We start from the raw sequence: 13,570 nt of genomic DNA on the forward strand, positions 1-13,570 counted from the left end.
TTATATTTAGCAACTCTGCATCAATAGTCCTAATGTTTTCTGACCCTGTATTCCCAAGGAAAAGACCCTGAGTTATATATTTTTTTAAAATGACCCTTTTCTCTGTGAGCGTCTAGTTTATTTTGAAAGACTGATGTAATTCTATACAGTTGTCAGAAATTAAAGGGCTTCCCTAGTGGTCCAGTGGTTAAGAATCTGCCTTGCAATGCAAGGGACACGCGTTCAATCCCTGATCCGGGAAGATCCCACATGCTGCCGAGGAACTAAGCCCAAATGCTGGAACTACTGAGACCGCACCCTGGAGCCCTCGGGCAGCAAGTTCAGAGCGTGGGCGCCTAGAGCCTGCGCTCCGCAGGAGAAGCCACCGCAGCAAGGAGCCTGGGCACCGCAGCAAAGAGTAAGCCACGCTCTCCGCAAGTGGAGGAAGCCCACAGGCAGCAGAGAAGACCCACCACCACCAGAATAAATAAATAAGAAATCAGACCATTTACATATATGAATCTAAAATCTTAAGGGCCCTATAATTGACATTGACGATTAAGAAGTGAGGCAGTCCCAGAGCGGGAGTTGGGCTGAAATCATACTTTCTTCTTATGTGACCTTGCGTAAGAAACTGACTTTTCTTGCCTCGATTTCCTCATTGTCAATGTAAGATTTTTTTTTTTTTTTTTTTATTCCTTAAGGACTTGCACCAAATTGTTAATACTGTCTCTGGGGTATAAAAATGTCTGTGCTTATTGCAAAGAGGGGCTTTAATTTTCTACTTCATGTACCTTTCTATTATTTGTGTGTAATATAATCAGCATGCATTATTTTATGACAACTGGATTTTTAAAAGAAATATTTAAATTCTACCAGAATTTGTACCATAACATGGATTGACAAAGAATTTGGCATTGAAAATAAAAAGGACTTTCAAAATTGAACATTTTCTACAAATGTCAGGTGAGATCATATCACCTGACTGTGTCACTAGGAATGTATGAAATATCATGTATTTTAATTTCTCAATGAGTTGACTTAATTTATGCCATAATATATGTCCTGGAACCTCTTAGATCAGTCTTTCTCTCATTTGTAATAAAGTTTCAAGGTACTGTTCTTATAGTTTCTGCCTTTATGTAGTACGTTATTAGTTTATGATAAAGTTAGTTGATAATCCCTTAACTCTTTTTGCTGATGACCTTTTAAAGCTGCATAATTAGAATAAGTTGTGGTTATTGTATTGGAATCTGTATCCCATGGGCCAACAAGGCAGCACATTAATTCTCTGCATCACCCGCTCCTCGTGCAGTGCCATCAGCACAGAGATTTTATTCTTTGTAATTACATAAAGAAAGGGTCTATTTAGTGGTAACTGACCTTTCTGGGACTGATCAGCCTTTTCCACTAGTGAAGTAGAAATGTATATCATTAAAATGTGAGTAAATAGAAAACCTTTCTAAATCTTAAACCATTCACATCAGGAGGTGCACATGAAGAGGAAGTTGTTCAGTCTTTCACATGAAATGGTGAAAAGGGTAGGAGATGTTAAAAGCATATTTTAAAATATTGATACTTGAAATGGAATTAAATTATGATAATGTGTAGGGATGTTTAAAAAGGAAACTTTGCAAATACGTTTCTGTTTAACAATCTTAAACAGTATTAGAGGACACATTGTTAAATTCATATATATTCAGGATTAAATTTTTAAAGTCTTTTTAATAAAGTAAAAATAAATTTAAGGAGATGATTAGTATTGTGATTATCACTTACTGAGGGCATACATGTCATGTATTTGTTTAAATCACGTATTTTAACTTGGAAAACTGTATTGGGATATAAACTACATGACACTGATTTTTACTTTCTTTTTCATGTTATATAATTTGTTTCATAAATCAGTTATACCATATATTTTGAGGAGACTAATATGATGAAACTGGAGCAAATATAAATTTAATAGCTAATATAAGTGGTGTTTGTACTTAGCGATCCCTAAAGTCATTGAATAGTTATAGGAGAAAAGCTACAGCCAACATGGCGATAAATGTTCCTTTTTAAAACACACACACACACACACACACACGCACGTGTGCGCGTGCGTGCACCTGCACCCATATTAATCAGGTGCTTTTTAATATTTAACAAGCATCTGTGTTTCTCAGCCAGATTTTTCCTGAAAGAGCATAGAGAGTCTCCTGTATATGAAATATCTTCAGAATCTATTCAAAAACTGACTCTTGCTTCAAGCTTTGCTCCTCGTTTTCACTGGACTGCTCTCTCATGGAATTAGTCTCATTATTTGGATACGTCTTCCATCCTTCTTCACGTTTAATGTATTCTAATGTAGTTAGCTTTGTGAATGCCTCAATTCCCCTATCTGATTGCAAGCTCCTTCGGCCCTGAAATTGTGTATTTTTTTCAGGCTGGTGTCAATAATTCCTGGTCAAATATATACACTGAACAGAGTCAAATCATAATAAGGAAAAGCTAAGCTAACACAAAATACTCATAAATTCCCAATGGATGTTCTCTGAGTTCTGAGAGGTAATGTTGTAGTATCCATTAGTAAACGGTTGAGTGACTCAGCGGTAGCTAAATGTGTCAGCCAATCAGGGAGCTCAGACATGGAATCCAGTGTGTGGTCACCTGTGCTGGGGTGGGGGAGCTGAGGAAACTTTCTGCTGGGGTTTAGTGGTGACAGTTTGACTGGTCTGCTGGCACATGGCAGGCTTTTATCAAACCAGGTCCTAAAGGTACTTTGACCTCTCACCTTCTCCTTCCATGCTATTGTGTGTACACCAGTTGCTCAATAGGTGTTTTTAAAGAAATTAGTGAATAGAGAGCATTTTGTCAAACAGTGTAATATGCAGAGTTTGAGGTATGTAACAACCCTGATGCAGGGGACTGATTTATTCATTTAAAAATCAAGAATGTTCAAGACTAATTATCTGAGAACTCGAGTTGGACAAGAGACTGGTTTCCATGGCAGCGCAGACAAGGAAGTGGGTCCTGGGAGAGTTAAAACAGTTTGTGCTCCTCTGAGGCTTCAGGGTATCAACACATATCATTCTCACAGACTTGTTCCTTGGAAACACTGGGGAGAGCTCTCGTTTTCTGCAGTAATCGGTGTATAGATTTTTAAGGAAGCAGCAATACAATAATGCCTCTATGCACACAGTAGGTGAGGCACCTGAGAAGTAGGCATTTTCTCCAGGTATGTTCTGTTTTTAGAGAACTGATATGTATTTTAAGCATTCGTGTTCACCAGGCTAATTCTCAGAAGTCAAAGGGAATGCGTTCAAAGCAATGGTGTTCACAGAGAGACTTGGAACCTCCGTGTCTCATTTATTCTAAAGTATGTCCCCTGCACTTTCTATGAATCAGTACTGATTCCTGACTTAGTCACATCAAAAGATCACTGCGTGCAAAACTACCAATCCAGTGCCCTAAACTGGTGGAGATGTGCCAGAAGCAAATGTGGGAACCATGGAGATTTGATGGTGAGATATTAGTGGTGTAAGGCATGAGCATCTGAACAGGATCACATACTACTGAAATATTGGTGCTTGGAATGGACAGTTATGTATGATGCTGTGATTCAATGATGCATTAAATATATAGGAAATATACATATAGAAAAATATATTTTATTTCTTACATAGTAATATTTTAAAGTCAAGAGATAACAGAGCATTTAACACAATCTATGAGAGCCTCATTCACAAGTTGTAGGAAACAATAAATCAAATAGTCCTAAAGGAGCCAAGAAAACATTGTTCTCAATGGATTCATCCAATTTTGCTCAAATATGAGTTGACCCACATGGCAGGACAGCTTAGATCCCTGCCCAATAAAATGGTTGTTCTTAGATTCAAGTCACTGATGGTTTCTTCTATGAAGGCTTTTCTGACCCCAGTTTCCCCACCTGCTAGAATCAGTTTGGAGTTCTTCAAGAAATAACCTCAAATAGATCTGTTTACAATCTGCCTCCTCCCAGTCTAGCCTGTTCAGTTCAGTTCAGTTCAGTTCAGTTGCTCAGTCGTTTCTAACTCTTGCGACCCCATGGACTGCAGCATGCCAGGCTTCCCTGTCCATTACCAACTCCTGGAGCTGCACAAACTCATGTCCGTAGAGTCGGTGATGCCATCCAAACATCTCATCCTCTTTTGTCCCCTTCTCTTCCTGCCTTCAATCTTTCCCAGCATCAGGGTTTTTTCCAATGAGTCAGTTCTTCTCATCAGGTGACCAAATTATTGGAGTTTCAGCTTCAGCATCAGTCCTTCCAATGCATATTCAGGACTGATTTGTTTTACGATGAACTGGTTGGATATCCTTGCAGTCCAAGGGACTCTCAAGAGTCTTCTCCAACACCACAGTTCAAAAGCATCAATACTTCGGCGTTCAACCTTCTTTATAGTCCAACTCTCACATCCACACATGACTACTGAAAAAACCATAGCTTTGACTAGATGGACCTTTGTTGGCAAAGTAATGTCTGTTTTTCAATATGCTATCTAGGCTGGCCATAACTTTTCTTCCAAGGAACAAGCGTTTTTTAATTTTATGGCTGCAGTCACCATGTACAGTGATTTTGGAGCCCCCCAAAATAAAGTCTTACACTGTTTCCATTGTTTCCCCATCCATTTGCCATGAAGTGATGGGACCGGATGCCATGATCTTAGTTTTCTGAATGTTAAGCTTTAAGCCAACTTTTTCACTCTCCTCTTTCACTTTCATCAAGAGGCTTTTTAGTTCCTCTTTACTCTCTTCCATAAGGGTCGTGTCATCTGCATATCTGAAGTCATTGATATTTCTCCCGGCAATCTTGATTCCAGCTTGTGCTTCATCCAACCCAGCATTTCTCATGATGTACTCTGCATATAAGTTAAACAAGCAGGTTTGACAATATATAGCCTTGACGTAGTCCCTTCTCGATTTGGAACCAGTCTGTTGTTCCATGTCCAGTTCTAACTGTTGCTTCCTGACCTGCATACAGATTTCTCAGGAGGCGGGTCAGATGTCTGGTATTCCCATCTCTTTCAGAATTTTCCACAGTTTGTGGTGATCCACACAGTCAAAGGCTTTGGCATGGTCAATAAAGCAGAAGTAGATATTTTTCTGGAACTCTCTTGCTTTTTCAATGATCCAGTGGATACTGCCAATTTGATCTCTGGTTCCTCTGCCTTTTCTAGCCTGTAATCCCTGGTAAAAGTTATTTTTTAAAAAGTGGTGGGGAGACTCACACCCTACCCTTCTCATTTACCCTCAGGTAGCTAGAGAGCTGGACTTATAAGATAAAGGGCTTTCCTGGTGGCTTAGATGATAGAGAATCTGCCTGCAATGCAAGAGATCTGGGTTCATTCCCTGGATTGGGAAGACCCCCTGGAGAAGGGAATTGTTACCCACTCCAGTATTCTTGCCTGGGTTTGCTAAACAAATGATTTAAAGAACAAATGAATAAATGAATGAAAGCTAAAAGTGAGGCTGCTCTAGAGTAACACTGAACAATAAATATCAGCAATACAACTTTTGCTTTCTAGTGGTTCTGGCAGGAGGTCTGTTCTTTCCAACCACAGGACTAAAGTGAGTGTGGCGTCTGTGTCAGGATACAGACATGGCAACAGCAGCCATCAGAGTGCTGGCAAGATGCAAAAAAGTAAGGAGCTGTCTTCAGAAAACTGTTAACAACCAAGAATCAGGAGATGACAAACAGATCATCAGAAAATATCATCTGAGTCCACCACACATAAGCACATTATCATCAGACAGAATTAAAATTTGGTCAAAAGATGACAACTCTCTTACAATGAATGCATAATTGAGAGAAGGACCTAGCCCTTCCCTCTGCCTGGTGACCTGGATCCAAAAGCCTGAATTAAGAGTAACTAAGGGTATCTATTCTTGAGAGTTCCTTGGACTGCAAGGAGATCCAGCCAGTCCATCCTAAAGGAGATCAGTCCTGGGTGTTCATTGGAAGGACTGATGCTGAAGCTGAAACTCCAGTACTTTGGCCACCTCATGCGAAGAGTTGACTCACTGGAGGAGACCCTGATGCTGGGAGGGATTGGGGGCAGGAGGAGAAGGGGGCGACAGAGGATGAGATGGCTGGATGGCATCACTGACTCGATGGACATGAGTTTGAGTAAACTCAGGGAGTTGGTGATGAACAGGGAGGCCTGGTGTGCTACGACTCATGGGGTTGCAAAGAGTCGGACACGACTGAGCGACTGAACTGAACTGAAGGGTATCAATGACATGATAAATTTAGTCATAGACACTGCTGCTGCTGCTGCTGCTGCTGCTAAGTCACTTCAGTCGTGCCCGACTCTGTGCGACCCCAGAGATGGCAGCCCACTAGGCTCCTCTGTCCCTGGGATTCTCCAGGCAAGAACACTGGAGTGGGTTGCCATTTCCTTCCCCAATGCAGGAAAGTGAAAAGTGAAAGTGAAGTCGCTCAGTCGTGCCCGACTCTTAGCGACCCCATGGACTGCAGTCTACCAGGCTCCTCCGTCCATGGGATTTTCCAGGCAAGAGTACTAGTCATAGACACTAGAACTAGGTTAATAACACTAAAATTTTTGTAAATATGATGTAGGTTTCTATACATACATATACCATGCAAATATCTGGGTCATAGCCATCTCTCTAGAATATTTAGATCAGGTTATTTTTTTTCCTTATAATCTTCTTTGCCATTAGTCCATTTTATATTAAAAACAAGTTAATCTGCCCCCCCACTCAAAAAAGAAATATATAGTTCAAATGGATTTAGATTTTCTCCAAAGTGTGTCTAGCTGAACCTCCAGATTTCTCAAAGTGTAGCATTACTCTGCTGCAATCACTGTAGTCCAGAGTTGTGCAGGCATCAACTGTAAAGGTCTGTGCACTTGGACACTTGGCCTTGCATCATGGAATATGGTGTAAATATAGAGCAAACAACACCAGGCTGGTTATGGGTAACCAGCGTGCCCACAGTAACTTACGATGAAATGTAGCTTCTAAGGAGGCCAAGTTCTAATTTCCTTCAGCAGCCCAATCTATCTATTAATATGTCAACAAGTTACTTGTTAACTAGATCTATGAAAAGAGATTGGTGGAAATAGGCTCAGAACAAGGTACTTCTGTTACTTGATTTGATTATTTAATATCAGGTTTTGCAAAGGTGGCACTGTGTGATGCGAAAGAGTGCTGGCTTCTGTTTATGAAGGAAGCATGTATAGTGAATACAGAAGAGTGTGGGGCTTGGAACCAGTCAGCCTGGATGCAAAGCTTAGATCCTCCACTTGATAGGTTTGTAACCTTGCCTGGTGTTTCGACGGTTGTAGTTGCACAATAAGTACCCCCAAACTTCATGCAACAGGAGTCTATGTGTCAGAAATTTGGACAGGATATAGCAGGCCATGTTGTCTCCTCACACATTCTGAACTGTCAGCTGGATGACTTGAAGACTTGCATTGCATTGCATCTTCAGATGATTCACTCCCTCACAGTTGATGCTGTCACACCTGACACCTGAGCTAGGTTGCTTGCTGGAACACCTACACATAACCTCTCCCTGTGGCCTGGGTTCCTCACAACATGATGGCTGGTCCAAGCATAAATGTCCCCAAAGAGAGAGCCAGGCAGAAACTGCATGCTTCTTTTAAAAAAATCTAACTTTTTAAAATAAACTAGCCTGGGAAGGCACACATCATTTCCACCATACTCTGTTGGCTGGAGAAGCCACAACTCTACCCAGGTTCAAGGGACAGAGAAATCAACTGTGCTTCTTGAGAGGAGTGACAAAGAGAACATGTGGAAATGAAAATATTTCTATGGCCATTTTTGGAAAATACAAGTTGCCTGACCTGACTTTTCATTGGCTGACCTTCCCTATCTGTAAATCTAACAGCTAGGGCAGTAGCAGTTCCAGTATGTGTGGAATTCATAAGTTAACATTCAAATGCAACCCCATTTCTACCTTCTTGTCCATATATCACTAGGTGGAACATAAATACATGATATAGATGATACATGCTCAATACTTTGTCCTAAAAGGACTCATTTTTCCTTATAATTCCCTATTTCCTACTGACCCAGTGGGAGAGGGAAAGGAGAAGGGGAAGAGTGAGAAAAAGAAGCCAAAGATGGAGAAAACTGAGGGAAAATCCAAGATGAAATACATGGCTTAAAGAATAATAAAAGTCAAGTGGGAAAAAGGTATAATTACTATATTGGCTATCTTGGGATCTCAATCTACCTTCATTTTTCAGCATTTTTGGTAACAAAAGAAAAAGGCAGGTCTTTGTTTAGCAATGGTTTCTCAGTATTTTTAGGACCATGGTTTAATGAGGTATTAAAAAAAAATAGCACTCTGTACTGTTTCAAGTCATTCGGGTGCCTTATGAACATCAAGAGTGCACCCAGAGAAAGAACTCTTGCTCAGTCTGGACAGTGTGGTATATCCTTATAATAATGTTCAAATACTTAGTGCTGAAAACCTTCACCTCTCAAGTGGTATAGGATCAAATACTACAAATGAATGTGCTTCATTATGGTTACAGCATCTAATAACTAGTTATTTCCTAGAAGTGGGCCAATAAAACATGTGGTTCTAAAGTGATATATACATGTATTTCCTGCTATTCTGTGTAGTCACTCACTCATTCATCTGTTGAAACCTGTGTATCCACTAATGTCAGCTCTGCTTTGCACAGTATATCTTATAGGTGAACAAAATGAAAGTGCCATTCCTCATGGAATTTATAAGTATTTTTGTTCACACTTTATAAATCTAATCTTTATTTCCTAATAAAATGTTGGGATAATAAGCTGAATATCTCCCCCCAAACATCAAAGTTTAACAAGTAATTTGAGATAAAAGAGAATAAACCCTCCTCAAGCTAAGTATTTTACTTCCTAAATTCTAGACAACTTGGAAACTATTAACAGATGTTTATCCTCTCTTCTCTTTATCAAGCCATATTCTCAATTTTTCATTATATTAATGATCACTAGTAATGGAAATTGAATAAATACCAATAAATCTGGCTTTGAGAAAGTGTTATATTTATTTAGACATTTGGGGTGTGTTTAACATATACAGAAAACACAAAGAACACAAAAGTTTATAAATTCCATATTAAAATTATATATTTCTGTGATTTTTAAGTGCAAAGCTTTCCTGTAAGACCTCAAATTCTTGAGGTTCACCATTACATCTTAGAGCTCGGCATACAATAGTTACTAAATTAAAACTTTGGAATAAGCAACTGAATGAAAAAGAGTAAATAAATGAATGAAGGAATAAAATAATATTGAAAATCAACTCAGAGTTCAGTTATTTTAACCTATAAAGACTGCAATCAAATTTTTCTTTAATGGATTTAGAAACAATTTTTTAAGTGTGCATTTTGTAAAAACCTAATGTAGAAAGGCTCAACTGATAAGATTTAGCTGAATTTGAATTTAAAAGCATGTAAAACTCATCTACTTCTGTTATCAGTTCCTCATTTCTTCTTACCCTTTTATTATATTGCCAACTCCAGCTTTTGTGCCCTTATTTAATATCTTCCACTACTAGTTCAACTCCAGTAGTGGTAGCATTATTTCTTCTGGACATATACCCACCAATAATTATCATTCCCCCTTTGTTTCATTTGCATGTTATAATACTATTGATTAATATTCAGCCAGTCAGAGTTGTGAGGTGGAACCACAGTTAAACATAAAAACATTTTCAGTGTCAGCAGAAGATCATTATTTAAAATTAAAAAACTTAAACTTCATTGCACATCTGAAGGTCACGGACTTTCAGGAATAGTCAGTGAATTGGTAAATCCTTCTATACATTCATTACTGGAAAATGATAGTGTAAAATATCATGACTGATATAACAGTGTTTTGAAGATTCATTGGCATAACTATACAATTTGATTTCTCAGTATCTACTCTAGTCATGGCATATAAAACAATGAGAACTGGTGTTATATAGAAATTGAAAGTATGTGCATTTGAAAATAAAACTGTACATTACACAATGGACAAAGCATAAAATAACAAATACATCCCCAATTAAGTTCCATTAAATAAGTTTAAAACAAATCCTACAACTTTTGTAGGACTCCTCTATATTCAATATTTATAATATCCATTTGGATCTTGAAGGAAATGTGATTGAAAGGTAGAATATCTCAGACATCAGAATTGTATTTATGTTAAATCAAACAACAAACAAACAAAAACCTCAAAACGATTACTTCTCATGCCTCCAGTAGAACATGTATCAACGTTCCAAATTAACCATTTGAGGATTAGATTTCAGTATTAGTGTTAAGATATCAAAAAGAATTATAACCACCTTTTCAAAGGTACCTTCATCAAAGAAAAATATTTGTAGATACTTTGTCCTCCTGTCAAAGGATAATGATAATTTTGTGATTTTAAGCAAGTCTATTATATAGAAGTGTCTAAAGTTTCAAGTTACTCTTCCAGAATTAGGACAAGAACACTTAAAATTCTCTCAGTTCATCATTTTGGCTTTTTGACGAACACCTATGACATAGCATTAATCATTAGGGATCAATAGGGATACCAAGCTTTCATGAGAAATATGTTTGTTGACCTTAATAAATCTTCTAGTGTGTAAATATAGAAATATTTGTACAGGGAATTTTCTGCTGAATTACATTTCCTCTGTGCACATTTTCATCCTGCAATATATTTTTTTAACAACTTACACTAAAGGTTTGATGGAATAGCAATTTTCCCAAAGAAGACATTTTTAATTGCTTCACAATGGTTTTTTTTATATCTAGTTATTTAATCATCATTATCATCATCATGATTAATCTGCATTTATGTGTTTTGAAAACTTTTTACTGTTATAAATAACATTGCAACAGATAAAGTTTTTTGATTAGGATAAATTTTCATGAGATGATTTACTAGATTTACAGGTTTGAAAATACTTAAAGCTGTTGATAAATTCCACATTTCTTTGAAGCAGCCAAAGAAAATTTTCTGTGTTAGAAATCAACAACTAAACTGAATCATACATCTAATTTAAAATGATAAGCAGAGCTTAATTTTCCAGTGGGTAATGTTGGCAGAAGGTACATACTGAGGGGTTTGTGTTAGATTTGACATATTTATTTAGTCATGGGGAGTGTTATATAGTTCTCGACTGCTCACAGAAGCAGGTTTAGGTTTCACATAGCTAAGGTATATGCTTTGTCACTCAGTCGTGTCCATCTCTTTGTGACCCCATGGACTGTAGCCTGCCAGGCTCCTCTGTCCATGGGGATTCTCCAGGCAAGAATACTGGAGTGGGTTACCATGCCCTCCTCCAGGGGATCTTCCCAACCCAGAGATCAAACCCAGGTCTTCTGCATTGCAGGAGGATTCTGGTATACTAGTAACAAATAATGACTTTCTCTGGGTGCCCCACAAACATTGAGTTCCTTGCTCCTCATCTTTTTTAACTCTTGACTTCTCTGTGTTTTGAATGTTTTCTGTTTGTGCCACCATTCTGAACCTCTTGCAAATAGGATTCTAAGCTTCTAAATGTCTTCTCTCTACTTGAGCCCCGGGACTTGAGAAAAGGAAAAGGGAAGGGAATACTGGAGGAAGTTTCCTAGAATGCTGGGTGATGCCTTAGGACTGGATCCTTCCCAAGGTATTGTGGATGGAGGTCTGGGAAAGAGGGGAACAAAATCAGATAGCCTCTGATGACTCAATGTTTAACACAAACCCACCTGCATCAAGAAAGAAAACTACTAACAACCAAGGAGGATGTTAGTGTCATGGGAAGCATCTTTTTGGTTTTATTTTTCTACAACATATAAGTAGAACTTTTAGATAATTCAAATGATGTAAAGATACAAACATAAATTAAAATGATTTAATTAAGTACATGTGCATGTTTATCTTCTAGAAAATACAAGACGACTCACTGGAAGAAAATCTACGTTTAGCTCAAGAGTATCAGAGATTACAGAATATATTCTTAACAGTAAAGGACAATTATTTCAGCCAGTATGAAAGACAACTATCATTAGATGGTTCAATTAGAGATAAGAAACAGGTATGTTTTACTCATTTTTCTAAAATAATGATTTACTTGACATATGTACCACAAAAAGTAACAAGTAGACAGTCAGTCATGAGGTCGCCAGTCTTATAGTGGTTCTTTATATGCCACCAACTGGCACATTTTCTTTTTTAAAGTTTTCTTGTATATTTTATCAACATTTTGAAGTTGAAGTTTGAAAGGCTATTTGAGAAATGAAAAAGCATACGTTTAATCTACTCTTTTATACTAATTTACTTTTAAATATTATGGCCTGAAATACCAAATATTCATAGTTCATAGATTTAAGTATATTATCATATACTTCAAATTTCAATTCTATCTGTAGGTAACTTTTCTTTTTTTTTGTATTTTATTTTATTTTTTTTCCATTTATTTTTATTAGTTGGAGGCTAATTACTTTACAGTATTGTAGTGGTTTTTGCCATACATTGACATGAATCAGCCATGGATTTACATGTATTCCCCATCCCGATCCCCGCTCCCACCTCCCTCTCCACCCGAGCCCTCTGGGTCTTCCCAGTGCACCAGCCCCGAGCACTTGTCTCATGCATCCCACCTGGGCTGTATCTTGACACTCTAATAAGAACAGAGCTTTCTCTTTACTTTTGAATTTGTGGCATATTGTGTATTTTACTTTTCTGTTTTTAGTATTATGGAAGGTTTTACAAAATGGATTAGAATTTCTGATGATTTCCGATAACCAGAGATGTCAACTATTTCTTCAAGTTCCTAATTAAGCCTCATATTTAATAAGAACATAGAAATCAAAATATGGAGCTCGTAAATCATGAGGAAGGATTAGAGGTATATCATGAAAAGTTAACTACATGGTACCCATGAAAGTAACCCATGAAATGGTTGACATCTCTGGTTATCGGAAATCATCAGAAATTCTAATCCATTTTGTAAAACCTTCCATATACTAAAAACAGAAAAGTAAAACACACAATATGCCACAAATTCAAAAGTAAGAGAAAGCTCTGTTCTTATTAGTGTCAAGATACAGCTGCTTCCTCTATGTTCTTCTCCAGTTACTCTTCACAAGAAGTTATTTTCCTTTGAGTCTTTGTGTCTTCCCAGAATTTAAATTTCAAAAACTAGCAAAAGTGAAAGCAAGTCGCTCAGTTGTGTCCGACTCTTTGCGACTCCGTGGACTATAGCCTACCAGGCTTCTCCGTCCATGGGATTCTGGCAAGAGTACTGGAGTGGGTTGCCATTTCCTTCTCCAGGGGATCTTCCCGACCCAGGGTTCAAACCCAGGTCTCCCGCATTGCGGGCTGACGCTTTAACCTTAGAGCCACTAGAGGCATGATTAATTTCTAACAAGTCACCCACCTATAAAAACCAGTAGGGGGCTCCTCTGGTGTCGCAGTGGTAAAGAATCCGCCTGCTAATGCCAGGAGATGCAAGAGACATGGGTTTGATCCCTGGGTCAGGAAGATCCTCTGGAGAAGGAAATGGCAACCCACTCCAGTTTTCTTGCCTGGATAATCCACATGGACAGAGAAG

At 38.1% G+C, this 13,570-nt stretch overlaps 1 protein-coding gene across 1 annotated transcript in view; it reads left to right on the plus strand.

The window, feature by feature from the left end:
* Window positions 1-13,570, plus strand: part of CCDC178 (coiled-coil domain containing 178) — a 364,772-nt gene that overhangs the window by 227,681 nt on the left and 123,521 nt on the right. The window contains exon 18 of the mRNA XM_061130911.1: window positions 11,903-12,052. Coding sequence (XP_060986894.1) covers window positions 11,903-12,052 — 150 coding nt within the window. The remainder of the gene's footprint in view (window positions 1-11,902; window positions 12,053-13,570) is intronic.

Source organism: Dama dama, chromosome 27 (assembly GCF_033118175.1).
Source record: "Dama dama isolate Ldn47 chromosome 27, ASM3311817v1, whole genome shotgun sequence".
Taxonomy (NCBI): Eukaryota; Metazoa; Chordata; class Mammalia; order Artiodactyla; family Cervidae; genus Dama; species Dama dama.